We start from the raw sequence: 27793 nt of genomic DNA, 5'->3' as shown, positions 1-27793 counted from the left end.
GTGGTTTCCCAGCATCTTGGACAGGGATTAGAGAGTGTGCTCAGCTCTGGCTTGAGGGCCATCAGCAGGGTGCTCTGCCTTATGGTTTTCATGGTTGCTACTTCCCCTAATTAGAAACATGCAGACACCAATTACCTGCTCTCCCCTCAACACCTGCATGAGAGAGACCTTTCCCCCATCCCAGCCTTGATCAACCACGACCCTGCAAACACTTGGTGGGAAAAGGGTTTCTCCTCCTCCCCAAGGGTCCAGCCAAGGGGCTTTTTATTTGCGTTCACCAGCCTGGCCATGATTACTGCTCCAAAGGTTGTTGGTATTTCCTCCACGCTTCCCAACAGTCCTTTGCAAAAGGCTGGCACCAGAAGACCAGGCTGAAGACCTCCTAAGCTAAAAGGCACATGTTTCCACATCATGCACTCCAGGGCCAGGTTCCCAAGCTGGGATGGCAGCAGACCTAAGTCTCTGGGTCACGAGCAGTTGATGAAGCATCCTTCACCCGAGCGTCAGCTGCTCCATCCCCCTACGCCGCCTGCCCTGCAGCATCCGGACCTTCTCAGGCCATTTTCCCACTTCCCAAAGAGGTATGAAAGCTCCTAGGACCAATTTATCCCATCTGTGCAGCAGGGAAAGCATTTAAGGCTTGGAGGTGTATCAGGGCCACTGCAAGCAGGAAAGAAAAATAAATACGCACAGGATCCCTCTGCAAACCGACAGCCCTGAGCAGAGGAGACAACAGCCCTCGGTGCTCCGGGGACGCGGGTTGGGATCTGGGTGTTGTTGCCGTTGTTTGCCTTGAGCTGGCACAGGTAGAGCTGCAACCTCTGTGCTGGATACATAAACACATCCGAAACTGCACATCAGCTGTCACGCTTCCTAGCCCATTTTTCTCCGAAATACCCCCCACTCAGTGGGTGACCGGCTTTGCCACCCCCTCGGCCAAGAAAAGCCTCCCAGGCCATTTGGGCAAGGACTGCCTTCCCCAATCCTGCCCTTCCTGCTCATCCGAGCGCTCCCCCCTGCTCACAGAGGCGTTCCCAAGCATCTGCAGAGATGCTCTGGATGTGCAGGGGCATTTAGAACTTAACTAACTTCCGCAAACATCACTACACCCCTCCTTGCACCATTGGCACCAAAATCCTGGTGGGAACCTTGGCCCTTCATCCCACCGTGCCTCAGTTCCCCATTCATGCTCTGGGATTGCTGTTCCCAGGGATGCGGGGAGAACTTTTGCCGACTTTCCCTCCCTCCCTTGGTGCTCTGGTGCTTTCCCTTTCCCTGACTCCCTCCTGACTCCCCCGTTTGGATATGCGCATCTCTTCCCCACTGAGCTGATGAAAGAGCCTCCCGGTCCCCCCGTCATCCTCCGATGCTCCATCACAGTGAGCCCCTGTTTTCCAGAACTAGGAATTAAAGTGACTGGCGATGCTTTCAGGCTCATCTAACGACTTCCAGAGCCTTAATTTAATTTAATTACCATCCTCTTCTTATCTTAATCATCCCGCCTGTGTTTATAAACAAAACACTGACTCCCTGCCCCACGGGCTGCAACCTGAGCGCGGCACCTCCCATCTGCACAACTCATTACATTCCTCGCGCGGCCCATCTGCCAGATGTCCGCAAGGAAGCCCGTGCAAGCCGCGACTGGAAAAGCCAGCGCAGAAAAGGCGCTGCATTAACTGCTCGGCTTTCATCCGCCAGCCCAGATTTTCCCAGAACGCCCTCTTTGCTCCATGCCCGGGGTGAGGTATTTGGGTTGGGGACGCTCAGCCCGTTCCCCACTCTCCCGTTGCGGGTGGTGGTTCCCGCTGCTGCCAGCTCGTCCCCCCGCCTTGGTCGGGATATTTATGCCAAGCAGACAGCCTGACTGGTTGATTTTGGGGAAAACCGGGATGCTGCGAGCAGCCAGAGTGGTGTTTGCAAACTGCTGCCCTGTAAATATTCAGCAGAGAACATGTGATGAGCCATCCAGGGCAGAAACAGGCTCCTGGGGATGCCCCGCTCCTGCCAGCGAGCAAGATCCCATGGCCAGGGCTCACAGGGTGGCTCTGCAACTTCAAAATGACCCCAGAAATGGAAGACAAGCCACTCCTGGTGCAAACCTGCTGCTCCCGGGGATGCCGGGGGTCCCTCCAGCCCAGTTTGGAGCGTCTTCTTCCTGCAGCGCAGAAGTGGGGTGAACAATGGCACAGCTGACTCCATCCCTACCCCATGGACTTTGAGGCCCTGTTTTCGAGGTTCTCCCTGTTGCTCCTGAAGGATGTCCATCTCTTGAAAATCTGTCTCTTCCCCTCTAGGTAATCCTGATCTTGATTATATCGGCCACGGCTGAAGAGAGAGCTGGAAATCTTCCAGGAGAGCTATCATTTGGTTTCTCTCATGACGTTGATTGTTAGTGCTTCAAGAGCCCAGATTCTTGCCAGTCTGGACAAACACCGCTGAGATAACCCCGCTGTTACAGAAGGTGAGGTGAGCTGCTGCTAACCGAAGAGACTCTCGTAAACACCAGAACAAGGGACTTGGCTCAATGCAGGCGTAAAAACAAGCTTTGGCTTTGACTTCAAAAGCCACGGAGTTTAAAAAGCAGTTATGATGCAACCTCCTTTGTTCGCGAGCGGGGATGGTAATGTCGGTTCCTGCAGGAGGGCGGGATGTGCCGGCTGGCCCAGGGGGGCATTTGCAGAAGGCTTTGCAAGCCCCGTGTGGTTCAGTGGCGGCAGGCCCAGGGAAAAGGGCATCCTGCTCCTGATGTTCTGATCCTGCCTCTTCCAATGGGAATGAAGCTGCTGAAGGGTCGCCCAGGGCACGGAGGTATGGGGAGGAAAGGAGATATCTCCCTGGGCTTTCCTCTGCCCCATCCTCTGGCCGGCCGCAGCGCGGCAGAAGCGCAGAGCATCGCTCTGCCGAGACGTGGTGTAGCCGGGGTGAGTGACCGGCATAAAGCCAGGTGCTGGGAAGACTTCTCAACCAAAATGCAAAAATCATCCCTTTCCCCAACACTTGGACTCTTGACGAATTTGCATCCATAGGGCAGGCTGCGTGGCTGCCTGCAGTTTGTATCTGTTGGCCCAAAACGCTGGGAGTGATTGTCCCCTTCTTACAGAGAGAGCAATAGTAACTTTGGGCTGCTCTGTTTTCCTGACATGCCAATCTCACAGCACATCCCGGGTCCCAGAAGCTCCTAATTCATTCCCATGGTGCTGGATCCAGGACAGTCACACACCCCAGGGACCAGGGGATGTCCGCAGCCCAGCCACAGCCAGCCAGCGTCCGACAGTGTCTCTCCTGGGGGTGTTTTCCTACACCCTGCAATTGAGACAGCAGCCAGGGAAGTGCCCTGGTATCTGCTGTCCCACAACTAGAAGACATTCTGGAAAGGGGCACCCGTGAGGTCTGGTGCATTTGGTGGTGTAAGAGCACGGTGAAGCTTGAAAAAAGGTAATATCTTGTATTAGACTGACGGATAAATCAGGAAGGCCAGGCTCCCTGGCTGCCCTTTGAAGGAGTTTGTGCAGCTCCTCTCCGCAGCTCAGGTTGCGGCTCTGGTTTAGGGGAAGATTGGTTCAAGTCCCTGCGGACGAATCCTTTCCCGAGACCTGCAGCCTCAGCACTGTCCTGTGTCCTTGGGTGGACATCACCATCTCCATGAGCAGGTTAAACCACCGGCTCGTGGAAGAGACCTGCCTGGTGAGAGCTCCCGCTGCCCTGCAGCACCCGAGGAGCCGCCACGCCTGCTGGGAGCAGACACGTGGGACCACGAACAGCTTAGAAGAGACCACATACAACAATCTTCGTGTCCAACATTACGTTCCCCGGGCCTTTGTGGGGGTAAATGAGATCAGAAAACCCTCTAATGTGGCCGCAGCGTTGTCCTCCGCACAGGAGTGGGGAGCTGGGGCAGAGCGCTCGTAGCGAGCTCTTCCCCTCGTGCTGGTCGCTGGCAGGAAGGACACAGGTTTCTCCTATTATAGCTTAGTCATGGGACTAATAAAGCCTCTTTAATCATTGTTCATCTCTTGTACACACACACGCACACAAAAGCATGCTCAGAGCTAAAGCACAGAGGGAGTCAGCACCTGGCAAAATCATTATTGGCCACTTTAATTTATTTCTAATCTGATGCTAAGGAAAAAAAAAAAGTAGAACGCAAACCACCTCCAAGAGAAGAACTCGGCCCACATGGGAGGAAAGGCTGAGACGGAGGTGTGTGGAGAGGGAAACCGAGGCAGAAGAGGGTGCAAACCGCTCCGTACACCAGCAGGATGGCCCGGCGGGATGCAGCCGGGAGCCCTCGCCGTGCCGAGGGGGGTCCCGAGGCGGTTATGGGGCTGAGGTGTGAACAGGGTGCGGGGGACACCACATCCCTGGGTGCTGCTTCCTCTTGTGGGGAATGGAAATAAATATTTCAATGAAATCCAATCCCCCGGTACAAACTGCAGCTGCTCCCGGAGACCTCTGACACAGACCTTCCCAGGAGTGCCTGAGCTGGACTCCAAACTGCCTGGGTTTTACTTATAACCTGTGTCCGGACTACTAAGTTTAGTGAAAAGAGGAGCCGCTTACACCTCCTGTCCCCCCCGCGCAGACGCAGGGTCCCCACCTCTTTATTTCAGTCGTCCCATCAATAAGGCTGGCTGCAATAAAAACTTATCAGCTCATAAAGCGCACCCTGCCAAGTGCATTTTCCCGGGGCAAGGCTGTGATAAGGGGTTCAAATCCAGGAAACAGCGGAGAGAGCTCAACAGCAAAGGCACTTTAGGAAGGTCCTACATAAACAACAGCCCGTCTGTGCATTAAAGAAGGGATGGGGCCGAGGGCGCCCGTCCATCCCTACGGAGGCGCTTCACACATGTCTGTGGGATGTGGATGGAGATGGGGCAGGCTCTCGCCCAGCGCCGTGCCAGGCACGGTGTCCCATGGGTGGCACACATGGCTCAGCATCCCTGCTGGAGCTTTTGATCCCACAAGGATTCGGTCCAGGGGGCGGGGGGGAGCGTGGCCAGTGGTGACGGCGGCTGAGCGTGGGGCTGAGCGCGGCAGGGAGGTCACCTGAGGGAACCGCGTCCGGAAGTGTCCAGCAAAACCTCTTTATTTTCCTTTTTTAAAATTTATTGCAGAATAACACATAAAGCTCGGTAAACGTTAGTCAAATATTTGTGAAGTCAGGGGTTGGTGTGTGCACGTCTGACAGCAGCTTCCTTGTGTCCTTTCTCTGAGCTCGGAAAGATCAACCCATCTGAAGGGAAAATACTTCAGTGACATGTTTACTTTTTTCACAGCTTGTTTTCTCTCCTGGATGGGACTGCCTGGGGCCGTCGGTGGGGTTTAAATCCTGCCAGCCTGCTGCGGGCTGGCAGGTGGAGGTACCCGCCGTGGCATGCAGGAGTCCCTCACCCTGCCTCCCAAATGCTCTCTGCAGAAGTTAAAGATTTCTCTAAAGAAGTTAAAGGTTGTACTAAAGAAGGGGGACAAGGTGTCCCGGCCTCCATTTAAATATTTCAGATTAATTGAACGTTCGTTCCAGCCCAAAGTTGTGCCCCTTGGTAGCCATCCGCTCGATCTTATCCTGCTTTTGTTTATCGGTCTGGGAAATCCTCTCCCATCTCAACCCTGACATTTAGGGTTACCATGAGCCATCAAGCCAAAACTCTTCAATACATGATGTTAAAATAAAGAACGCTCAGTAAATAAACTGGGCTTCCCCGCCCTGGCTGCCCAGGCAATATTTCCAGTCCCTGAATCACTTCTGGGGCTCTTTTCCTGGACACTCCATATGTGCCACCCTCCTCCTTGGCAAGGGGACACCAGAGCCAGGGACACCGCTCTGCCTGCCCCCGCCCCACCGCCCCAGCAAATAAAACCTCCATCCTCGCCCCACCGCATCCAAGGACGGTGGCTGCCCTCACGGCTGCTGCGCTACACCGGGGACAGAGTCAGAGCGACTGCAGCACTTTGCAACCGCACATCTGAGGACCCTGGGCATCCGGATTACCTCTGAAGGACCGCAGAAACATTTTTAGAGGCTGTCCCACTAAAATAAGGCTAAAACCCATCATTCTGCCATGGCTTTCACATGCTTTGCTTCCCAAGACAGAGAGGTTTTCCCATCCTATAAATACCACCTTCCTTTTTTGTTCCTAGACTCTTTAAGTGGTGGTACTAAAAGAGGCAGTTTTGGCTTGCACCAAGCTGAGTGATCTGGCTTATTTTTTAACGGCCATTTATAAATGTTATCATCGGAAGGGTTTTATTTTTTTCACCAAACAGGTAAAACTGGGAATGCTCAAGAACTGCTTTCTTTGCAACCCCACTGACGAGGCAGCTGCACGACCGCACTTCCCCAGGGCAGCTGCGTCTCCCAGCCCATAGCCAGCCCCGTTTGCCCTCCCGTCCGGTGAGCCATGATGGTTTTATATCATTAGTGTTTATCAATCTATCTAAGCAGTAGACTCCACTCCATTTGTACCGTGGCCAGAAGCCAAGTCAAACCACACAACCAAGGCTGTTGCATTGACAAGATCATCTTTATCAGCCTAAATCCTAGCCCTGTAGAAATGAAGAAGTTAGCAAGATCTATTTTCATCGTTTTCTGGGATTGGCATCAGTTACACTCCTCCTTTAATTAACTACATGTTGCTTTGCATTAAAAGCCATCTCAGTATTTCAGCTGTGATGGATGCCAAGCTGGCAGCCTCCAAATAACCTGAGGGGCCTCTTTGCCCTTTCCAAAATACTGGTTCTTTCTAGACCTCCTCCCAGCCTGGACATAAGAGCAGGTTTTGAGTCTGGGAGACCAAAACGCCCACGCTGCCCTTCACGGCGCAGTGTCACATCCCTACGCTAAGGCAATGGGCAATGGTGAGCACTAGTGGGACCTCCTCCAGGCATGGTCCCTGGGGAGCAGGACCCAGAGGCACGTGGTGGTGTGGACAAGGTCTCACTGGGATTTTTCCAACTCGTTTCCTTTGCGAGTAGGGCGAGGATTTGAACTCAGCCCTTCCCAAGTGCCGTTCTTGAGCATTGATCCAAGAGGGTGCCTCCGTTTCCATGACCCTATTTCCACCCTCAGTGTTACACTCCACTCCAGCTCCATGAGCTGTTCCAGATGTTTTGGAAACCCCCTTGCAGTTTGGTGAAAGCTCCAGAAAAAAAGATAATTTCTCCCAGCAGCCAGATCTAAAAGAGGAGGAGGAGAAGCAGAGGATGTGAGGAGCAGAGCCATGGTTGGATAACCTCTCCCCAGGCTACGATCCACATCAAGTACAAAACAGGATTGATGAAGTGCAGAGGCGGGTCAGCACTACCCCAGATCGCTCTTGGAGGTCGAGGCTGAAACCCTGCAGCTCTTCTCCTTTCCCATCCGTGGGAGCTTTGCCCCCGACTGGGGCAGACGGGCATCTCCCTCTGTGCCTGCTCTCCAGCCCTCAGGGGCTGGAAACCCGCCATCGGACACAGCAGGAGCGGAGAAGATGGATACAGCACATTCTGGAGTGGCAGCTCTGTCCTCAGATCTCAACCGTGCCTTGGCTTCTCCTGAGCTGGTACTGAGATGCAGATGGGACTTCAGCCCCACTTCCCAGAGCTGCTCCTTGAGCAGGAAAATCGCAGTCAAGGTGCAGATGGGTCTGGGATGAGCCTTTCGTGGATTAAACCCATCGCAGGGCACGTGGCGTCCCCCCACACTGTGCTCTTGCTGCCAGTTTATATCCCTTCCTCTTGCTGAAATCTTGCGCTAACAAATACTTCATTTCTAAAGCATCCCTTCACCTCCCTGCTGAAATTCTCACGCTTTGCTCAGTTCTATCCGCAACTATATAGAATCAAATTATGTATAAATCCAGCACCAGAAATAGAGAGGGACTGAATCAGCAGCCTGGGTTCAGCCTCCACCCAAGTCAGGAGTCACTGGAAGCTGGACCTGCCTCCAGACTTTGTGGCTGGAGCCCATCTGCAACTCTAAAAACCAAAATGAAAATAAAGAAGAAACCAAATAACGTGGCATCTCCTCGCCTTGACCACAGGCTCCCTGGGGCAGTGACTGTCTTTTTGTTTGTCTCAAGAAGAACAATTTTGCTGTCTGCAAATGAGGACCTGGAGCGGGGTCAGGGAGTCTCGCTGCGGGAAGGGGCAGAGAGGAGCAGAGCTCCCGAGGGGGAGCTGGGCTCGTTGCTCCTCCAGCTCTGGAGGAGCAGGCAGTGGGACAATCAGCAACAAACGTGGCTATAGGGAAGGCTACGCTTCCCATTCTTCATTCCTTAGCACCTCCATGTGCCCCACAATCTCCAAAAAATATGGTACCATTGGCTACCACCTCCTTGGCTTCCCCCAGTACAGTTCCAGGCTCAGAGGTGCACCCGCATTCCTGTTAGCCAGCCCTGTACAGTGGATGGGGAAGAGGACGGAGGGGAGCCAGGCAGAGGAGACAGGCATTGGGTTAAAGGCACCTCCCAGCCCCTGGGCAGGTCAGGGACCGAGGGATCTGGTAGGGCGTTTGGTCCTTTCCAACTGAAACAAGCCACCCTCGCCCTGGGACACGAGGAGTTGCAGTTTAGTAACTTGAACTTGCGTCTCTCGGTTTGAGCTATCCTCATCACATCAGGAAACAAATACATTTGGTTCCCCAAATGGGAGGAGGTTTTTTGTCATCGTTGTCATTTTTCTAGTTTCGATCTTTGTCAGCAGCCCTTCCTCTTCCTCCCTGCTCTCCAAAATAGCAGAAAGCTGCATCCTCCTCCCCAGCTGCCTCTTGCAGGTTGCTGCAATGCCCAGCGCTTCTCCTCAGCCACCAGGCCTGCATAGGAAAGGTCAGAGCCCACATGGAGAGGACCAAGTCTCCAAGCTCCGGGGTTTGTTGGCTTGGTGGCCTGAGGCAGATATGTATGGGGTCTTGCTGGTACTGGTACCCTTTGGATGCGTGCCAGGCCCTGCCAGGCTGAAAATGCCCTTCCCACCGCTCACCTCCCCATGTGTTGTCCCACCTTCTCCCAGGGGCTGGGATGGGGAGTGGACCCTACATGCCCTCTGCAAACATCAGAGTCCCTTTACGCCACTGATGCGTCAGGGCAGATGACAGCCTGGTGGCTTCAGTGCAACAGGACCACAAGAAGAAAGCAGTGGTGGTGCAAGGGGCGGTTGAAAAGTTCAGAGATGGAGGAAGGACATGCTCTGGAACCCAGAGCTGCAAGCCTCACTTCCTAAATCCTTTTCCTTGACCAAACCCAGAGTTCCTCCCCCACAAGTAGTTCTAAAACCCCTCTAGCCTCCCTGGAGATCTCCATGGGGTGGAGTTCATGCTTCCATCAGCAGCTCCAGGAGCCCGGCATGATGCCCATCCTATTGTGTCTCAGCGCTACCCACCACCGATTCGCCTGGAGGCAAAACTGCTCATCCTGGTCAGAAGCAGTGCTGTCTCTGGCATGTCTTGCTGCCCTGGATGGATAGTGGCTCTCCGGGAAGAGCTTCCCGGGCTGGCTGCCTGCTGGGAAGAGGCTGTGCTGTCTCTGGACTTGGTGCATCTTCCTCCTGAGTAATTATTATTTGCAGTTCTGTGTGCCTGGGAAAGGTCACCCAGGGCTGGGCTGAGCCACCAGCTGGAAGAGGCTACAAGGTTTGTGACACTGATGGTCTCATCATTTTCTCCTCTTTTGAGCTTTTTCTGCCTCCTTTGGTGCCAGTCATCATCTGACCCCAAATCAGACCTTCTCTAGGACCCAGCCCGTAGGACAGCTATTTTCAAGGCTGATGGGGATATCAAACATGGGCATGGGAAGGTATGTATGATGCCAGCACCTGACTACGACTCCTTACATTAATAAATCTCAATAAAAACTTACAGAAAAACAGGGCTACACAAATCCTGATGTCCCCAGACCTGAACCCTCGTCATGAAACCTGCCAAGAGCCAGCAGGGCTCCAGCACATGGGAAGCACCTGTGTCTGGCCGCTCCCTGAACCCCAGAGCATCCCCCAAACCTCACAGGTCGCCTCCCTCCTTCCTCTCAGCTCTAGGCTTCCCTCTCCTCCGCATCTTCTCCAAACCCACCTGCAGGCGCGTGACTGCGGCTCCAACCCACGCGTTGGTCCCCGGGGGGGAGGAATCCAGGCTTTGATATGCGGAGCGTGGCCCGCCTGTGCCATGCTCAGGCCTGTTGCCATGCGGTCTCCCCGGCCAAAGAGCTGGCAGGAGGCTTGCAGGGGAGAGCATCGGCAGGAGATGGTCGTGCTGTTACTTGTGCGCGCAGCCCAGCGCAGGAGCAGAGCATGCTGCCAAGCTGCAGCCCCTCTCATGATGTGCCTCCTCCCCGCCCTGTGTTTTGGGGCAGTAAATCATTCAACACAGAATAAGAGCTGCTCAGACCGAGGAAACCTGTCCCTCGGAGGCTAACCTCGCCTGGGAAGCCGCTGGGAAACACTTCTGAATTGGTAAGAGTTAGAGGTGAGGCGATGGGGGATGGAGGGGGCTTCGGCAATGCTGACACCATTCCCCAGGAACTTAAGGTAAAACTGAGCAGGGAGAGCGCACACGTATCCCCCCCGTCCTCATGAGGATCTGTCATTGCTTTAGCTCTGAGCCAGAGACCACCATGGAAGGACACGCAGTACACCCACACGCTGACTCTGAGGAGCACGGCGAGGCCCAGCGCCAGCTCTCCTCCTTCCCCATCAATCACCGGGAAGAGGGAGACAGATGTCTCCCCGGGGAGCTTGGAAGGTATCACCGAGGAGCAGGATAAATCAGGTCCCTGCATATACAAGGGGGCAATTATGTACGGATGATCAAATATTGGGTCTCGGAACCCCGGGGCAATAAACAACAGCCCGTGCCAGGTCGTGTGTTTACCTTCTGCTTGCACCTCACAGCGCTGAGCAGGAGCGATGGGCGAGCACCAGCCGTGCCCCAGACCCACCGCTGCTTTCCAGCTGGAGCCACTGGCGAGGGCAACAGGACCTGCTTGGATGTAGCCTTCTCCCCAGGGAACTGAGCAAGCAACAAAGTCATGGTTCACAAAGCCTGGCTGGGTGACGACGCAGCAGGTACGAGTGCCAACCGGAGGGGATGTGCTGGCTGCAGCCATGTTTGTGTTGCAGCACGTGTAGCTGCCCCGAGCCAAGGAAGTAGGAGTAGATACAACCTGAGCTCAACCGCTCTCTCCGCCTCCTGCCTTTCACCTCTGGAGGACCCTGGCTGGGTTTCCAGCGAGAGCCTGGCCGTCCCGGGTAACACAAGTAGCAGCAAGGTGGCAGCAAGAAATGCCTGGTGGCGATGCCCATATAAGAGCAAACTCGAGCTCCAGATCATAAACGAAACCCTCCCCTCTCATTTACCCATCTGCCCTGGCAGTGCTGGAGCTGATAAAGCTGGTTTCCTTTTAAGCGGAGGCCAGTCATAAATAAAATAAACCAGGCGTGCTTTGTGTTTCCACTGCCTTGCCTTTCATCCCCGCTCCTCAAAGCGGCATGAAAGGGAAGTCCTGAGCGGCGAGCGGGAGCTGTGCCGGGGACGGCGGCGGCTCCGGGCTTGGCCTCAGTTGCGCTTGTGCCAGTTCCCGGCGCCGGCGGGGTTGGGATCGCCTTCCCCTTTTGCCGGCACGGGGAAAGATTGCGATGAGAGGCAGAGGTTTTGCTCGCCGTCCTTCACATTTCACAGCACCACCTGGCACCCAACCGGGCTCCTGTTCTCACTTACCGCCCAAAAAGAATAAAAGCAGAATTTCATACTGGCAGCTGCCCGGATGGCTGCTGGTGCAGAGAACGTGCCCTCCCCTTCCCCAGCACCAGTCCCTAACTGGAAAGATGATGGGACATGCTAACAAGCAGCCAAAGAATGGAAAATCTGATAAATGCCCCCAGCACCGAGGCCGTTCCCAGCAGCTCGTTAGCACTCCAAGGAGGCACATGAAGCTCGGTCAACACCGGGCGGGGGCAGCGTGTGCCGGGGGGTGTTAGCTTCTCCCTGTTTCTCCTGCCACCTTGCAGGGTGTGATGTTTTCCTTTCCCTGCTCTCGCAGGAGCTGCGTCGGGATGTTCAGGCCGGGCAGCTGCAGGGGCTCCATCCGCAGCGCGTCTTGGGGGAGACTGAAGCCTCCTGGAGCAGGCTGCAGAGCTGACCCCCGTCCCACAGCAGCAGCGGGTGTTGCATCAGGCTCTTCTAGAGTTAGACCCATGTGTGATTTTTTCTTATGATTATCGTTTGTCTCAGGGATTTGCCTGGAGTCTCCAGCCCTCTTCTGGCTGGTCCTGTAAAGCACAGCAGGGTGAGACTGCAGAAATATAGAGATACCATTGACTGTGTCACTGAGATTTAGCTCAAAAGGGTTGTTTTGACTTAAATAAAGAGTTTAAATAGTCTATAAAACATAAATAGTTTTTTTCTATTTGGAGCTCTGGAGGAGCATTCGCACCGTCCAGCCCTGGCATGGCACCGAGACGGCCGGTCTCCGGATGCTGCATGTAGAGAGGAACGATGGAAGGAGGTCCCAAGCAGAACAGCCAGGAGCAAGGAGCTAATGCAGAGCCGTAGGTCTGGGGGGAAAGGGAATCGGGGTGAGCTGGCGAAGGCATGTGCCAAATCCATGATAAAACCCTTCCCGGGGTAACACATTCCCAAGGCGGCGCGGATGGAGCTGAGGGCTGACTCCCGATTGCACGGGGGAGTTTTAGGAATTCCCTGGAGGGACTGAAAAGGCTGCGGAGGAGGTATAAATACCGCCAAGCGGCAGATAAACAAGTCTGGAGAAGCCTCGCACAGAGGCGTGCGCTGGGGAAATTGCAGCCCCTGATTTGGTCTGGGGGTGGAAGGCGCCGGGAGACCCACCTGGATTTGGGGTAACCCAAACTCACCCCCCGAGAAGGAGCTGAGCCTGCCTGGAGCACGCAGCCAGCGGGCAATGCCTGGGAGGCTCTGCTTCCACCCAGGCTATTGTTTCGTGATATGGGGTTTTTTTTCTGCAAAGCTATTGTCCTAAAACAAAGAGCATGGAGTTTTAGGAAAGCCAGTGAGTCGCTCTGGCTCCAGAGACGGAGGGAAAGGCCTAAGTCCTTGGGCTGGAGGAGGGAGCCCTGGTGCTCTCCCAGATGGTAAGGGCTGGTGGCTGGACGGGGGTGTCCAAAGCAAGAAAAAACAAGGGACTTTGCAATGGCACCATTTGCAGCATCACTGCTGTGCCCCGTCGGGCTGGCGGTTAGAGCCCACCACTAAAAATAGGTCATTTCTTAGCTTAATTTTAAATTATCCTATAAAGCTGGAGGTCTGGAGGCCCCTGGACTAGACCCAAGAGAGTTAGCCAGGGGTGATTCCAAGAGGAGCCCGGCTCTGGCTGCACCCCCGTGGCCACAGCCACCCCGCTCCAGCCAGCGGGCACTAAAGCAGCTTTGCACACGGGAGTCCACTGGCCACACGTGGCTATGAACTAGAAGCACCGGGCTGGCTTGTTTGCGCTGGTGTATTTAAGGGACGTGGGTTGATTTGTGCTCACAGGCCTCCAGTAGGTGTATATTGCTGAGGTTCAGTGGACGCTATGCACACTGAGTACACGTATGGGTGAATACTAATAGGAAACAGGGGAGTGCAATAATGCGTGAGGACACATATAGCAATATAACGCAGGCGTGGGCACAGTCAGGTCTGCCTGCTGATGTTTCTGGCTGGCAGGACAAGGTAGATGAGGGACAACAGGTACCTGCGTGCGGAGGGCTCACCTGGGGCAGTATCCAAAGGCACCATTCACATCAGGGCTCGACTGAGTTGGTCATGGGACGGATGCTTCTTTCCTACAAGAGCCCACAGAAAAACCCGAGCGGGGGTCAGAAGACGGAGCATCACGCGGCGGGTGAAGCGCAGAGCCGGGCAGCGCGACAAGGAGAAAATCAACGTGTGGTGTGTAGAGGCGAGCCCTGTGTTCAGGTCCTGCGAGTCCAGGCTGTGCGTTTGGAGACCTCTAGAGACTAATGGAAATAATCGCACGCCCAGAAACGCACCGGGTATAGCACCGGGGAGCCTTGCGTGAAAACTCCCGTGGGAAGCGCGGTGCCGAGCTCCTCGCCGGGTGTTTCTGACACTCTGTGAGCAGCAGGAAAAAGACTTTGGGAAGAACCACCAAGAGCAGGACACGGATAACAACAGCTTAAGGAAAGGTGTAAACTCTGGTAGTTGTATGACCAAACGGCTGGCAAATGCATAAGCAGATCTGCTAATGCATCCCCTGCAGTTAACCAAGCCACGAGTTTATCATCTCCTCTCCTACGCTCGACCCTCTCCACCTCAGACTGTGTCTCTCCTTTCTGTATCCCAGTGGCACATAGCCGGTGTGTGGGGTTTTTTTTTTCCATCCATCACCAAAGAGAGGGAGAAATTATGGCATTAAGTAACTAATCACCCAATGCTGCCTCCAATATCTGAGATTTTAAACACATTTCCAGTCCCTTTCTCCTTGCTAAGCAGACAGCTGCTACGATGCCTTCTGAGCAGAGGTACAACAGGCAGAAGGCAAATAGAGGTGCACCTGTAAAAGCAGTCGGTATTTGGGCACCATTTACTGGTGAAACACAGGTGTTTGCATCTTTCCCCAGCAACCTTTCTTGCTTTTGCTGAAATGCCAAGAGGAAGCAAAGCCTTGAATTTTGGGAAGCGCTGGGCATCTCAGAAGCTGCTGTCCCCAAAACTGGAGCGATCTAAATTTCCCCTCATTCCCCGAGAGCTTTCCCATCTCTCCAAACCTGCCTTCACTGGCTTTTTTTGCTCTCCCCCAGGGCAGCCCAGTGGTTCCCAGTACCCCTCGGCCTGATGCAGCAGGGGAACAATTCCATGCCTGTTGCTGGTGATGGCACCAGCAGAGGCTGCGGTGGGAGCTGGAATGAGACTCAGCGTGGCCGGGACATCCTCAGAGCCAGGACAGGCTCTGTGCACACAGATTTGTGGCCAGCGCTTGCTTTTACTAGACATCTCTAGAGGTTGTGACTCGCGCTGGTTTCTGCACCACGAGGGTGAGACGCAGCCCCCGGGCACAGACAGGAGCCAGTATGTGTCCCACCACGGCGTGCCAGGCAAGATCCTCTGCCATCCCACTGTACCCCCACCTGCCCTGCGGTTCCCAAGCCTTCCTCAGTCCACTGATTTCATTAGCATAATTATGAATAACTTGGCACAATTATTTAGCTTGCAGATCACTCCTCTCCTACGTGCAGGACTGCAGCGCTGTCTGGTTTTGCCCACTGCCGTGGCGGGTATCTCAAAAGCAGCCCCTCGTCCCCGCAGTCCCTTGCCTGGCAGGCAGAAGAAACAAGCAGGGAGGGATGATTCTGGGGGTAAATCCACAACTTTGGGTTCAGGCCATAAGTAGGGGAGACATAGAGCTGGGCAGATCGGAGATGCCAACAGCCAGCACCCTACGGCAGCCCAAGGAGGGATGGGTGGGATGTCCCTGGTCCTGCCACCACCACCTCGGCACTTCTGCTGCTGGCTCATGACTCCCTTGCACACCCCGATGCTGCCATCTGTAGCAGAGCTCTCCTCCAGTGTTCCCCAGCACAGCGCCTGGAGAGCCGGGAGCTGAGCAAGGAGACCGCGGCAGAGCTCAGCTTCACACAGTTTGGTTTTGTAGGAGTCCAAATGGGCAAATCCCAGCCTGGGACTCGGCTTTTTCAGCCCCAAGAGAGGCTGTTGGCTTCTATGTCTGCTGGATTGCATTTTTAATCATCTGCCAAGGGCACCAGAGCCTGGGATAGTAGCTCTCATTCTGCTTATCTGCTGGAAATAAAATAAACACATTAAATAACATCAGCACTGTGGCCCATACAGTGAGGAGGTTTTAACCGCGAAAGCCATGGATTCCTGTAGGACCAGCCGGGGGACATCACAGCCTCCAGTGCATGCAGGGATGGGGACAGCATCTGGTTTTAATGCGTTTACCCTGGTAAGAGGGGGGAGACGCGCAACCATCCCTCCCTTCCCTGGGCCAGCTTCCCCCAGCCATTCGGTGAAAACCCCCACCACTGAAATTCATTTCATTGCTGCTCATTTCTCGATGCCTTTGCATGACAGGAAATATCAGACAAAGGCTCCCTCACCCTGCTCCCAAATCCCTGTATTGTCCCCAGCAGGGAGGGGAAACGCGGGGCTGGGACATGCTGAGCTCAGCACAGCAGCATCCCAAACCCGCCAGCCCCAGAGCACCGTGAGGTGGAAAAGCGGCTGTGACAGAGCTGGCATCAGCTCGTTTCAGGGCTCTGACCCACAAAGAGTGAGCAAAAAAGAAAACAGGGAGAAAAAGAAATCTCTGTCAGTCAGGGTGAAGCTGAGCCCCTGTAGGAGCCACTATTTCTCCTTTGCCACCTCCTTTCTCTCCGGACCTTGTGGCAGATGGGACTCCTGGTACCTCCCCCAGCTTTGGGACTCTCCATCCTTCCCTCATGCATTAAACACCCCCCAGATCACAGCCTGGATGTCCGTCCGCCCCGTCGCTGCCGCACGCCGGCTCCGTCACGTCCCAGCTCAGGACTGCCTTTGTGCGGGGCTGGATTAGCCCTGCACGCATGAGCGGGCTGACCCGCGGGGCAGGCAGCGGGATTTGCTGCTCCCCATCTCCCAGCCGTGCCCGAAAGCCCACTCTGAAAGGGACACCTCAGCCCGCTGTCGCCACTAATCCCCGTGCACATGGGCTCCTGGCCCACGGCCCCTATATAGAGCCCTCTGCCCGTGCGCCCGGCTGGGTCTGCGGCGCAGAGCAGGCGAGCGGGATGGCACTGCGGGTAAGCGCTGGGGACAAGAGCCGGCACAGCTGGGTCTGTCTGATGGGTGACGGTACGGAGGCAGGCGGTGGATAAAGGAAAGCGGCACAGACAAGGGCAGGAAAGGCAGAAATCCCAAAAGACGTGGGGATGCTACTTGTGGTGCTGCCCCTCTATTTCCATCCCATCCAGGCTCTTGCAAAGCTGAGACCTCCGTGGCTTTCAAGACAAGGCCATAGGACAGATTTTTTGTTTCAGTTACACCAGAGCTGGACCGGGGTCACACTGCCCTGACGGCAGCTCTTCTGGCTTGGAGGGTTTAAGCTGAGACCAAAATGCAACCGATGTTTTAGCAGAGGAGATCTGTGCTTTGCCCTCCGTCTCCACTGGGACAGACGACAGCAAAGAGGGAATTGCTGTTTCCTGTGTACGTGGCATGTCTTTTGCTGGGGGTGTTGGAATAATGACAAGCTAAGGGTCAAGGCAAGGCTAACCTGGGTGCTGCCATCTCGCCACTCACTGTTTGAAACCCTATTGTCAGCTCCATCAGCCCTCCGTGTTTCACAGGGGGACACACCGGTGCGGTCAGAGCCTTTGAACAACCATGCATGGGTTCCCAAAGCTACTCAATAAAAGTAGCCCGGCACAAGGACATGAGGTTGGCCATCATCGTATCTCAGCTCCTGCCCCAAAACATGCGTATCCCAAAGATGCACTGGAAATGGGAAATTGTGGCAGAGAAAGAAACAGGGGAGTGGAAGTGCTGAGCTATGGGGAGGCAAAGCAAGGCACGGAGCTGGCAGTGGAGATGCCAACGCTGGAGAGATTTTCCCAGTGTGAGTAACAGGTTTGAGAGAGGGGGATGCTCAGAAATGCAAGATCATTAGAGTGCTAAAAAAAAAATGTGGGGTGAAATGGCAAGCACTTCTTATTAAAATGAGTTATTTAACAAAACTATGAATTATTCAAAAAGGAACATTTTCCAGCTCGTTTTATGTAAGTTTAACCTTGGAGATGGGGGGAGCGGGCGGAATGGGGGATTGGACAGGAGCTTGTGGGAAGTGTCACCCACGTAACGCTGGATGAGGATGGGCTGGATATCACCTTACACCCATTCCATGATCAGTCCTTGTCTTTCACATCCTGCTTCAAAGCCTCACAGTTTTCTGCTTTGGATTTTGTACTGCCCAGGTGGGCAGAGGGAGCAGGGCATCCTTCTGTCCTACCAACAATGAAGGCACTCAGGTTCTTCAATTTTTGCTCCCTGATCCCACCCAGCTCATTACAAAAGACCTTGGAGGGAAGAAAATCCCACCTCATCAACTGGATGTTGCAGCAACTTCATTTCGTATCAATTTAGAGCCCCTGAGATTATTTAGGAGCGAGAAAAAAGCAGGGGCAGAGCGTGTGCCTGCATGGGAAGGGGGGAGAAAGGACAAGACGATGAGAGGGTAAGAAAGATGCAGATGTGTAGGGCATGAGCAGGGCTGTGCATCTCTCTCACCTTGCCATGCTTCACCATCGCCTCCTCGCCGGCAGTTCGAGGCCCTGTACCCAGAGGGGATGTGTCCCGGTTGGAGTGTCGTGGTCAAGGGCGAGACCAGTTCCAGTTCGAGCATGTAAGGACACACTCTGCAGCCCTCCCAGCTCGCGAGAGCCAGCAGCATCGCTCCACAGCTCTCCATCACTTCTCTCTCTCTCGCTGTCTTAGGTTTGAAATTAATTTGCTCTGTGATCCTGGAGACCAAATCGCTCTCCACTTTAACCCCCGCTTCTCCAGCTCCAGAATCGTCTGCAATTCCTTCCTCGCCAACCGCTGGGGGAAGGAAGAGGTGAATAACACCTTCCCCTTCGAAGCAAAGGAGCCATTCCAGGTAACCCTGCGTCACCCCATGGGTCTCCTCGGGTGGGACAGGAGTGACCCAACCAATACTGGAGTTCTCCTCATGGATCTTGCCCTGCCTTTCCTACCAGCACCCTACCCAGTAACATCTCCTCTCTGGCTCTGTCTCCTGTCAATATTTCTGTTGTACCCTGATTTGCTGATGATTCACACCCAACTCGGGCACAGACATACAGAGCCTCAACAATAATCCCTGGATGCTGCATTTGCTTTCAGTTTAGGCTTTACATTATCACCAATTTCTACTACCACAAAGTGAAGAACTCAGTAATTCCGTCCTTTTCCCCAAAGAGGGGGTGAGTAGCGTGTGTCGCCTCTGGCAGGATTTGAAGTGGGTTGTAGATCCACGGGCCCAGATCTGCACACTCGCTGACATGATGGCAGCAAGGTCCACTGAGGGTGTGGGGACACGTGGTAAACCTAACACAGTCTCTCTTTCAGGTTGAAATCTACTCTGACCAGGACTATTTCCACATTTTCATCGATGAAAACAAAATCTTGCAGTACAAGCATCGGCAGAAGCAGCTTTCATCCATCACCAAGCTGCAGATTCTCAATGATATTGCCATTTCTTCAGTGGAAATCACCAGACGAGGCCTTTACTAAAGACCAGAGTTGGGACAGTCTCACAGACCGTTCCCCTTTAAGATACTGATCCATCTGGAGACCATCTCCTCCTCTTCTCCACCCAATACATGCCATCACTGGCCAGGAAGATGCGTCTTCCACATGTGTCCTCATTACTGTGAGTAATGTGTGATGAAGTGATGGTCACTCCCATTGCATGCCACAGCACTAAGGCAGACCCCAGCCACGATGCTAGACATAGCCCAGATCATCGAAGACCTTCTGCCCTTCTGCACAATGGGATTTATAGGTCTTATTGTCTTTGCTGTTGGTCAGTCTGATAGATCAGGTCTGCCTCGAGTAGTCTGGACACCTGAATGTTACCCTAGAAACATTCAGGTGTTTGTCCAGGAGTAGGGTGTGAGTTAGCACTAGTCCTCAGCTGGCCATGTGGTGAAGGATGTAATGGGTGTGGATGTTAGGGGTGGAAAGGGACATTTCTTTCCGGGAGCTGGGTAAAAATGCTACCATATTTGCCAATAAAATCAAACAAGGAAATCCCTGCTGAGACGCCCCTCACTGGGCAGATCAAGTGAGTTATTCATTCCCTGCAAATCTCCAGGCACAGGGTAGGAACAAGGGCTGGCAATGGGGCAGGAGGACACATGCTGAGCGTTGCTTGTTCTCAGCACTGGGAAAATACTGCCGTTTCGCTTTGAGGGCTAACACAAAATGAGGGTCCCCTGTAGGTAGAGCAGGGTGATAGATCCAACTTGCAAGATATTTCCAGAGATTCCTTTCACCCTTTGAGAGATGTTTGCTCACCCCGAGTCCTGCCAACTCCATGCTTCTAAGACAAGACCCTAAGAGTGATGTAGTGGGTCAGAAAAGGGTAAAAGCTTAGAGACACACATAAAATCATGTAGTCCCTTCATCATGCACCAGAAATGCAGCTGGACTGCAAAGAAAAAGGATCTGAGTACATCAGGGTCTAGAAATTACGATAAATTCGGAATGAACAAAGTGCCATTATCCCTGTGGATAGCCTCTGGCTTTTCTCTTTGCTCTGCTTTCTTGTTTTCTTTTCTCCTCCTTTTTAGTTGCCCTTCAAAACAGCCCTTGTCCCTTGAACCCTCTTCTCTTTTCCACCCTCTTCCTTGGAGCGCAACCCATCTCCGACTCCTTGACAGGGCCACAGCAGGCTAAAAGACGTTATTTTTACTTTGTTTTAATTACTCGTGTCATAAGAAGCATAATGTCACAGTGTTAAATCTGAACAGAAACTCACTCCAAAAATGCAATTACAGCTGCCCCCAAATCACTCCTTTGTTCCTCAGACATAAGACAGACCACATTCCTGATGCAAAAGGCAAAGATGATCCTGCCTTGCCAGTCCTTCCCATCAAGGAAAAGTCACTTGGTCAGCCCTGATCCATCCTTGCTTTTGGGGGAGATCTCTGAAGGTCACAGCTTTGCTCCAGCCTTTTCTCAATGCTGAAATTGGCCATTTCCAACTCTTCCCCCTTTTTATAGTTTGAAGGACTTATGAGGAAGAGGTGACTGTGTAGCCAAGCACAACACATGATGACACCGAGTTGACATTTATGAGTCTGCTAAAAAGTTTATAATGTTTTTCCAGACCATAAAGAACACTAATGGGAAACCATCCTGTTCTTGTGGCAAAAGGCACAATGGGAACACCAAACGGTCCCAAACGGTACCTCCTCCCTCCAAAAAGAACAGAAAATACAGCTTAAAAATGGCCACAGTCTTACCTGCAAGTTAGGAAGGTGGGAGATGGCGAAACTTCCTCCAGCCTGGAATAAATCCATCACCAATGGGACGAGAGGGTTGGCTCAAATTCTGAGCATCGTGATGTAACTCAAGGGTTCAGCAATCTTTACTCTTACGGCCGTCCCTTCAGTAAAACAGGCACAAACACAGACAAAATCCGGCCTGCTGGGTACTCCGTGTCACACATCTGATAATGCTGAACTGCATTTGAAAGAAATTGTTCTTTTTATTTGTGCTTCTTTGGGAGTTGATAGAGACAGATCATTTTTCATGGAGGAAAAGTGCTGAAATGATTTATAAGGGTAATACTTTGTACTTATATGGCCGCAGACTCCATCTGTAGCCACCGCTGCAGAAACACACCACAGTTTCATTGTTCTCCAGAAGCGAGCACAAAGGACCACGGACAACCAGGGCAAAAAATATTTCAAGTACAAATAAATAAAGAGATGCCACAAAAAATCAGGCAGCGGCAGAGATTATGCCCTGACTCCTGACCACGTTCTCCTCAGCTTCTGCCAGCGGCTGATCTCACTCCATTACCATCTGCACCGAGAGAGCCCAATCTCTCCTGACACATCCACAGCACCGCGGCTGGCTGGCTTCGGGACTGTATCTGCTGCCTCCTCCAGCCAAAACACTCCCAAGGGTGAAGGGGTCTGCAGAGCAAGAGGGGTCTGGGGAGCTGCAGAGCATCTCCGGGAGGAAAACTCCAGGGCTGGCTGTTTATCGCTGTTTTGCACAGTTTTACAGGGAACGAGAGATGCCCTCCAAGTCTGCGACCCTCATCTGCCCCTTCAGGAAAAACTCTGCAGGAAAATGAAGCCTGACAATTATGATGGTCAATTAAACTCTGAGGAGCTCAGAGGGGTTGGCACAGACTTGCACAGCGGCATTGCGTGCCGGTACTGAGGTGATCAAAAGGGAACAAACCAATCCTTCTTCCAAATTTAAACCAGCTTTCCTATTCATGACCTGGGGTTTGAAACTGGGGAGGGAACTAGCGCAGACAGGCTGCTGCCTGGGGTATATTTGGGAGAGCTGGAGGCCTTTTGAAGGGGAAGGGGCAGAGGCAGCTGGGGGTGCGGCTCTGGGAGCATTTCACTGCCCAACATTTTTGGTGTGGCCAAGTGCAGCGCAGGAGCCAGGATGAAACGCTTCCGGAGGGAGCAATTACTGTGGGATGGGATCGGGATTGTCCTAGACAGGATCTGCTTGTAAAGCAGCAGCTGCTGCCCTTAAAGCTCACCTGGACTGGAGAAGGACACCTGAGAGAGGTGTCCCTCAGCAGGCAAAGCTTGCAGAGGGTGGTGACATCCCACATGGGCTCTCCCTCTCCCACCGATCCCCTTCATTTGCCTCGGATCTGCAGAGCGCAGTGAAATGCTCTGGCTTGTCCCCAGATCAACGAGAGGAAAAACAGGCTCGTGATCCTTCGTGCTTGAGCTGTGCCAGGACTCCCAGGACCACGGTCCCCTCTGGCAGTGTCATAGCGCTGCAGATCTCCTGCGGAGCATCTGCCGATGCATGATCAGAGCGCGCTGCTCGGTGCCGCCGACACTGCTGGCAATCGTCGCCTACCCCAGCAGCAAGCACCGGCAATTTCCCCACAGGCCGGTGAGCAAACGGCTCCCACGTCAGCGACACTCACGTCTCATCAGCAGAGCAGCAGCCTGGAGACATCGGGCTGAGTGACACCATCTCTGCCAGCCTCAGCAAGGGACAGTGGAATATCAGACACTGGGTCCTGCCCGGAGACAGGAGAGGCAGCGTGGAAAAGGGGCAAGGGCTTTGTTGCTAATGCAGTGGGAAAGACTCCTAGGAAAGCACAAAAAAAGGAGAAAGTCATGCAGGTTGCACCTCCTCATACCTACTTTCTGACTCCGTGCCTGCTTTTTTTGACATGTCCACCTCCTAAAACAACAACAAAAAAACAAAAAAAATCCAAAAAACCCCCACCAAAAACCCTCTGATGCTGGAGGTTTAGCTACTTACTCATAGCTAGAGGGCAGCTCTGGTGAAGAAAGGCAGGATGTCATGGTTTGGGTATTTGTTACTGTTTAACTGACTCTTTCTCCTCCCGTTTCAATGCCCCCCATGAGCATCTCCTGATGGGCACAAGAGCTGGGCCACAGCAAAGATCTTCTCCTCTCCACTGGTCCTAAGCACCTAAGCTCGGCGATCCTGGCTCCATGTCTACGGCATCTCTAATTCCCCATGTCCCCTAAGGCCTCAGTTTTCCCAGCACATTCCCACAGAAATAGCCACTAGGAAGTGCAGACCTAATCAGCAATGACTTTCTTCCTTACATCTCTGAGCCCTTAAATAAGAGACTGCTTATTCAACAGCACAGGCTGACAAACTCCTTAAATGCTCAGGAGTCACAGCTGTTTGTTGGCAGGACTGAGGAACGCAAAGTGCAAATGTTCAGCCTTTTTCTGAAGAGTACGAGGGGAAAAAAAAAAAGAAAAGAAAAATAACCAACAAAAAAACAAGAGGAAAGAAGGAGTAACTCTCAGTTCTGACTGGGAAGAAGCAGCTCTGAGGCACCAGGCGGCTCCAGATTGCAGTTGGAAAGGAGTCTCTGCTAGAAAGCAGAGTGATGTTTCTTTTATTGCAGTTAAAGAGAGCTTTATAAAGCCATTTTAACTCACACCATCTCCATCCGGAGCCAGCTCAGACAGGAAAGCACACTGCTCAGCCTGAGCTTGCACGCGTGGTGGCAGGTACCAGCTGCAGACATTAAATGCAGGCTGGAGAGGGATTGTTTTCTGAAAGAAAGGATCTGCTCTAGAGGTTGAAGAATTGGAAGCTGATGGTATCACTTCATTTGGCAGCCACGTTATTGTACATCACTGCTGTCTAAGGAAAGGGTGACAGAAATTAGCCTGGTGCCCAAAATTGCTGGCCCTCCAGTTCTGCAGTCTGTTCAAGACCCTCTCGCCAAAGCTGGATGCAATCTATCATGTTATTCCTTCGAGCTACATGAACATAGCTGCCCAAATCTCTGACTTTCCCAGAGCACAAGGCAACAGCTTACCAAGATCAGGATGCTTTCTCTGCACCCTCACGCCATTGCATGGCTGTTTGGGTCTTATAAAGCACTCTGCATCCACAGGGATCCAAATAAACTGTAAAGAGAAGGAAGGATCATAACACCCTTGTGCAGATGAGGAAACCAAGACGTGTGGAGGAAGGAGGAAAGCAGAGAGGAGGGAGGGAACTGGGTGTTTTTGCCTCCAGCCTAGTGTTCTCATCTTGCAGCTCGTGGCCTGGCCACTTAGCCTGTGGATGGGCCTGGCTGGGACTTTTTGTGATCTGTCAGAGGTTGCCCCGAGCCTTAATGAGCTAACAGGCTCCATGCTGAACCCCTCTACAGCCCGCAGCACAGCCCAGGTCACACAGACCAGCCAGCCTCTTGTCCTAAACGAGGGGCCAGGGCTGCTGAGCAGCTCATTAGCCCAAGGAGTTTTCCATTCATCCGTGCACAGGTATCTTTGCTGCGCTTCCAGCTACTAATCAGCATTTTTCTATCTTCTTTCATGCTCCAGCCCAAACAATGACCAAAGAGCCACCAGCATCCTTTCATTTTCTTCCCCTTCCTTAATACATCACCTGTCCAAAGGAAGGCTTAGCGATTGCTGGGTGATTTATCGCACAAAAAGCTTGCTGCTTTCAAAAACCAGGAGTAAAACCGAGACGCAGCTATTTCACCTTCTAACCTCTGCCTCTGCGCTAAACTCCGGTTATTGTCAGCTTTCGCTTCTTGAAGTCGCTCTGCGCTGTGAGCACACACTGCAAGCAGAAAGACAGACGGGGTCGGTGGGGATGAGAGGGCAGTGATTGTACTTCCAGCAAATTACCCGGGTCTCTCCAGATGAGTCACTGCACAGAGAGGTGAGGAGGCATCATTACTAGAGAGAAAAAGTTTGCAGCTGATCCTGACAGAGTTTAACAACCTCTCAGAGCCTCTGCCTGCCTGATTTTTCTGTGACTAGTTGTGGAGATTCCTTCTAAAAAGCTGCCCAAAATAAATAACAGCTCACAGAGCTGTTTGGGTTTTTTTTTTTCCTCTTATCTTGTCAAAACATTAGAGCAGACTGCTGGAGAGCATTCAGACCCAGCATCACCTCCAGCCCTGCCTCCCAGCTGATCCCCTCTTGAAACCACAGAGCAGAAATCCTAAGGATTTCCTGATTAGAAGTACATAATATAGCAAAGCTTATTTTTAAACGCATAACACTTGATCACCAAGCTCTTGTTGCAAACATGCTCGAATTCTAATTCTTGTTGCACCCTGATCCCAGGCGTATCTGCTTTGTGACAGCTACCTGCAAAGCATCGCCTGGGCTGAGAGTAAATCACCTTGCTCAGAAAGACAAACTCCTTCCTATTGTATCCTCTAAAAACCTTTACCTCCTCCCTGGCGCTAGCAGATCCAAGCCCTGAGAGTGCTTTTTCGCAGAGCCTTTCCTTCCCGCCTCCTCGCATTTCCCCTCTGCAAGCCTGCACAGCTGGGAAGAGGCAAACAGTGGCAAATTTAAAGCCTTTGTCAGAGACTTCCCCCAGATGGCAATCAGCTGACGGAACCAGAGAGCTTTGTCATCTAAAAAGCCCTTTATTAGCCTGTTGCACCTGGGCAGAGAGCACCAGGGAAGCGATATTGTTAGGCAAATCTGGCAGCGTGCAGGTAGAAGGTCTGACTGCCTCAGCAGCCCCTGCTCTTCATACTGTTCTATCTGCCTCCCGTCTCTGTAGTGTCTGTGACAAACTGCTTAGACCACTAGAGTGGCAACAGGGTGAAACGGAGCCCCACAGACCTGCTCAGACCACCAGGTGTCCTCAATTACCAAATCTGCTTGATTTGGGCTTCGCTTTCAGTCTGGTTCTAATTATTTCTCCCCAGGGTTGATGGTGCCTGTGTTGGTCAAGAGGGTGAGACCACCACACAAAAATATGGACACAAAGAAAATCCCACCATTGCTTTAAACGATGCCGGATCACAGCTCGGGGGAGAGAAGGGCTGGGTGCAGACAGGGGTAGACATTTGCTTCATGTGCCAGCTGCCACCCCTGCTGAGTCCTGGCTTCTCTTAACTTCTCAAAGACTTGACTGCGTCGGTGCCCGGTATCCCTTTAAAACCTTGTGTATAAATTTGCGAAAAGATATATGGAACCACAGCACTGATTTCTCCTTAAAAACCCACTTTGTTGTGCAATACGTCTCCATTTAATGCCTCTCCTTCTAATGAGACAGGATCAATCTCCCTGGGTACAGTCCTGGGTTTAAGCAGCGTCCCTGCAGGAGCACGTTCAGCCCTGCGCTCCCCAACCTGCTCCTTGCCTGCACTTCTTCTGCACAAACCAAAAGCAAAGATATCTGAAAGACAGATTTTTCAATCACGCTAATGCCAAAATGGTGTTTCATTGTTCTTGAGCAAGCCAACATCATATCAGACACATTCTTCTGTACTAAATTATCTTTTTATTTCAGCCACTACATTTCCGGAGCACCCAATCTAAGAGGCTTCCAATAAAAAGGATGGAAGATAAGGAATTTGGCACATATCTGTTTATGAAAACAAACATCAGTGAATATTCTCAGGCATAAAAATGCACACATTCTCCATTTTAAATCCTCCAAAGGACACTTGGAATAGTTTAAATGTTTCACTCTTTGATTGAGAGGGAAGAATAGGGGGAGAAGAAAGGTTTTTCACTCTCATGAAAGTAATTACAAACAACAAACATCAATTCCCAGATGTTTTTTATTTGTTTTGTGATTTTATTTTCAAAGAATCTGAAGTGCACTTGGCATCCTCTGTGTATTGTCTTTGATTGTGCGCAGCGTTGGCCCCTTATCTCATCCCGGATTCAGAGCCGCGTCAATGCGCTGACATCAGCGAACGCCACGCCGGAGCTATGCCGAGGACCTGGACCGCCGTGCCAGAAATAGCTCATGTCCCCACTGAAACTGCGGTGCCAGAGCAACGATGGCACCAGGACGAAGCAGCCACCAGCAGAGGGAGTGGCAAAGCCGTCTCCGAGGTCCCCAAAAGCGGTGGCACCCAGGATTTGAGCAGTTTTGTTGCTGGGTTAGAGATTCGTGAGAAAACATCACAGAGAAGGATGGAAACCTTTTTTTTCCCAATACAAGTTAGCAAATGGTGATCCTGTTACCCTCTCCTGATGACAAGAGAGACAGGCTTTGGTATTACTCCTTTTTCTATCAAGCATTAGAAATGCTCAAACAGAGCCCCCTGGGTTGCAGCGGGGTCCCTGGGAGGGGGAAGGAGTGTGCGCAGCACAGGGGCAGAGGGTTCCAGGACCCTCCCTCACCCCAAGGCCCTTCCATCTCCGTGCCATCAATCAAAAAGTGTGAGGGGCAGAAGGGGTAAGTGGCAAGGAAGGTGGGTTTTATCCAGTGCTTTGCAAGGGCAGCCCAACCAGCACCTCCCAGCAAAAACAGTGGGAAACTATTCCACCGGTGCCAGTGTTCCCCCGATAGCATTGAGCTGGGATGTGCAACAGCAGCACCCAGACAGTCCACCCCAGTAGCACCAATCCAACCCCTGCTTGGCTGAGACAAACCCTAATTTTGTTTCATCTCTGCGAAGTCAGCAGACCCCATCCCACCTCTCTGCACAGCGGGGTGGGGGAAGCAGCTATGTCCTCAAAACAGGCCTTTAGGTCAAACCGTGGCAGCTGAGACACATCAGGCTTGTCAGGATACGCACTGGAAGAAAGCTAAGAAAGCAAAGTGCCCTTTGGTTGGGAGCCAGCCAGCACACAGGGGGTCAAGGATGCA

The 27793-nt window shown here is 52.7% G+C and overlaps 1 protein-coding gene and 1 long non-coding RNA gene across 2 annotated transcripts; one reads left to right on the top strand and one right to left on the bottom strand.

Moving 5' to 3' along the window:
• Positions 1–16731: 16731 nt before the first annotated feature.
• GRIFIN (galectin-related inter-fiber protein) lies at positions 16732–19231 on the top strand. The gene is made up of 4 exons (XM_074597725.1): positions 16732–16743; positions 18262–18341; positions 18434–18596; positions 19067–19231. The coding sequence occupies exons 1-4, from the start codon at positions 16732–16734 to the stop codon at positions 19229–19231; spliced, it is 420 nt and encodes a 139-aa protein (XP_074453826.1).
• Positions 19232–22115: 2884 nt separating this feature from the next.
• Positions 22116–25485, bottom strand: LOC141747472 (uncharacterized). Its single transcript, XR_012588743.1, has 3 exons — positions 25403–25485; positions 24709–24871; positions 22116–22804 (listed from the first exon to the last, which is right to left on the bottom strand). It is a non-coding gene; the product is annotated as an uncharacterized LOC141747472 (long non-coding RNA).
• Between the last annotated feature and the right edge of the window lie 2308 nt (positions 25486–27793).

Source organism: Larus michahellis, chromosome 8 (assembly GCF_964199755.1).
Source record: "Larus michahellis chromosome 8, bLarMic1.1, whole genome shotgun sequence".
Lineage (NCBI taxonomy): Eukaryota > Metazoa > Chordata > Aves > Charadriiformes > Laridae > Larus > Larus michahellis.
Note: the sequence above shows the minus strand (reverse complement) of the source record. Positions and strands in the feature narration are given on the sequence as shown.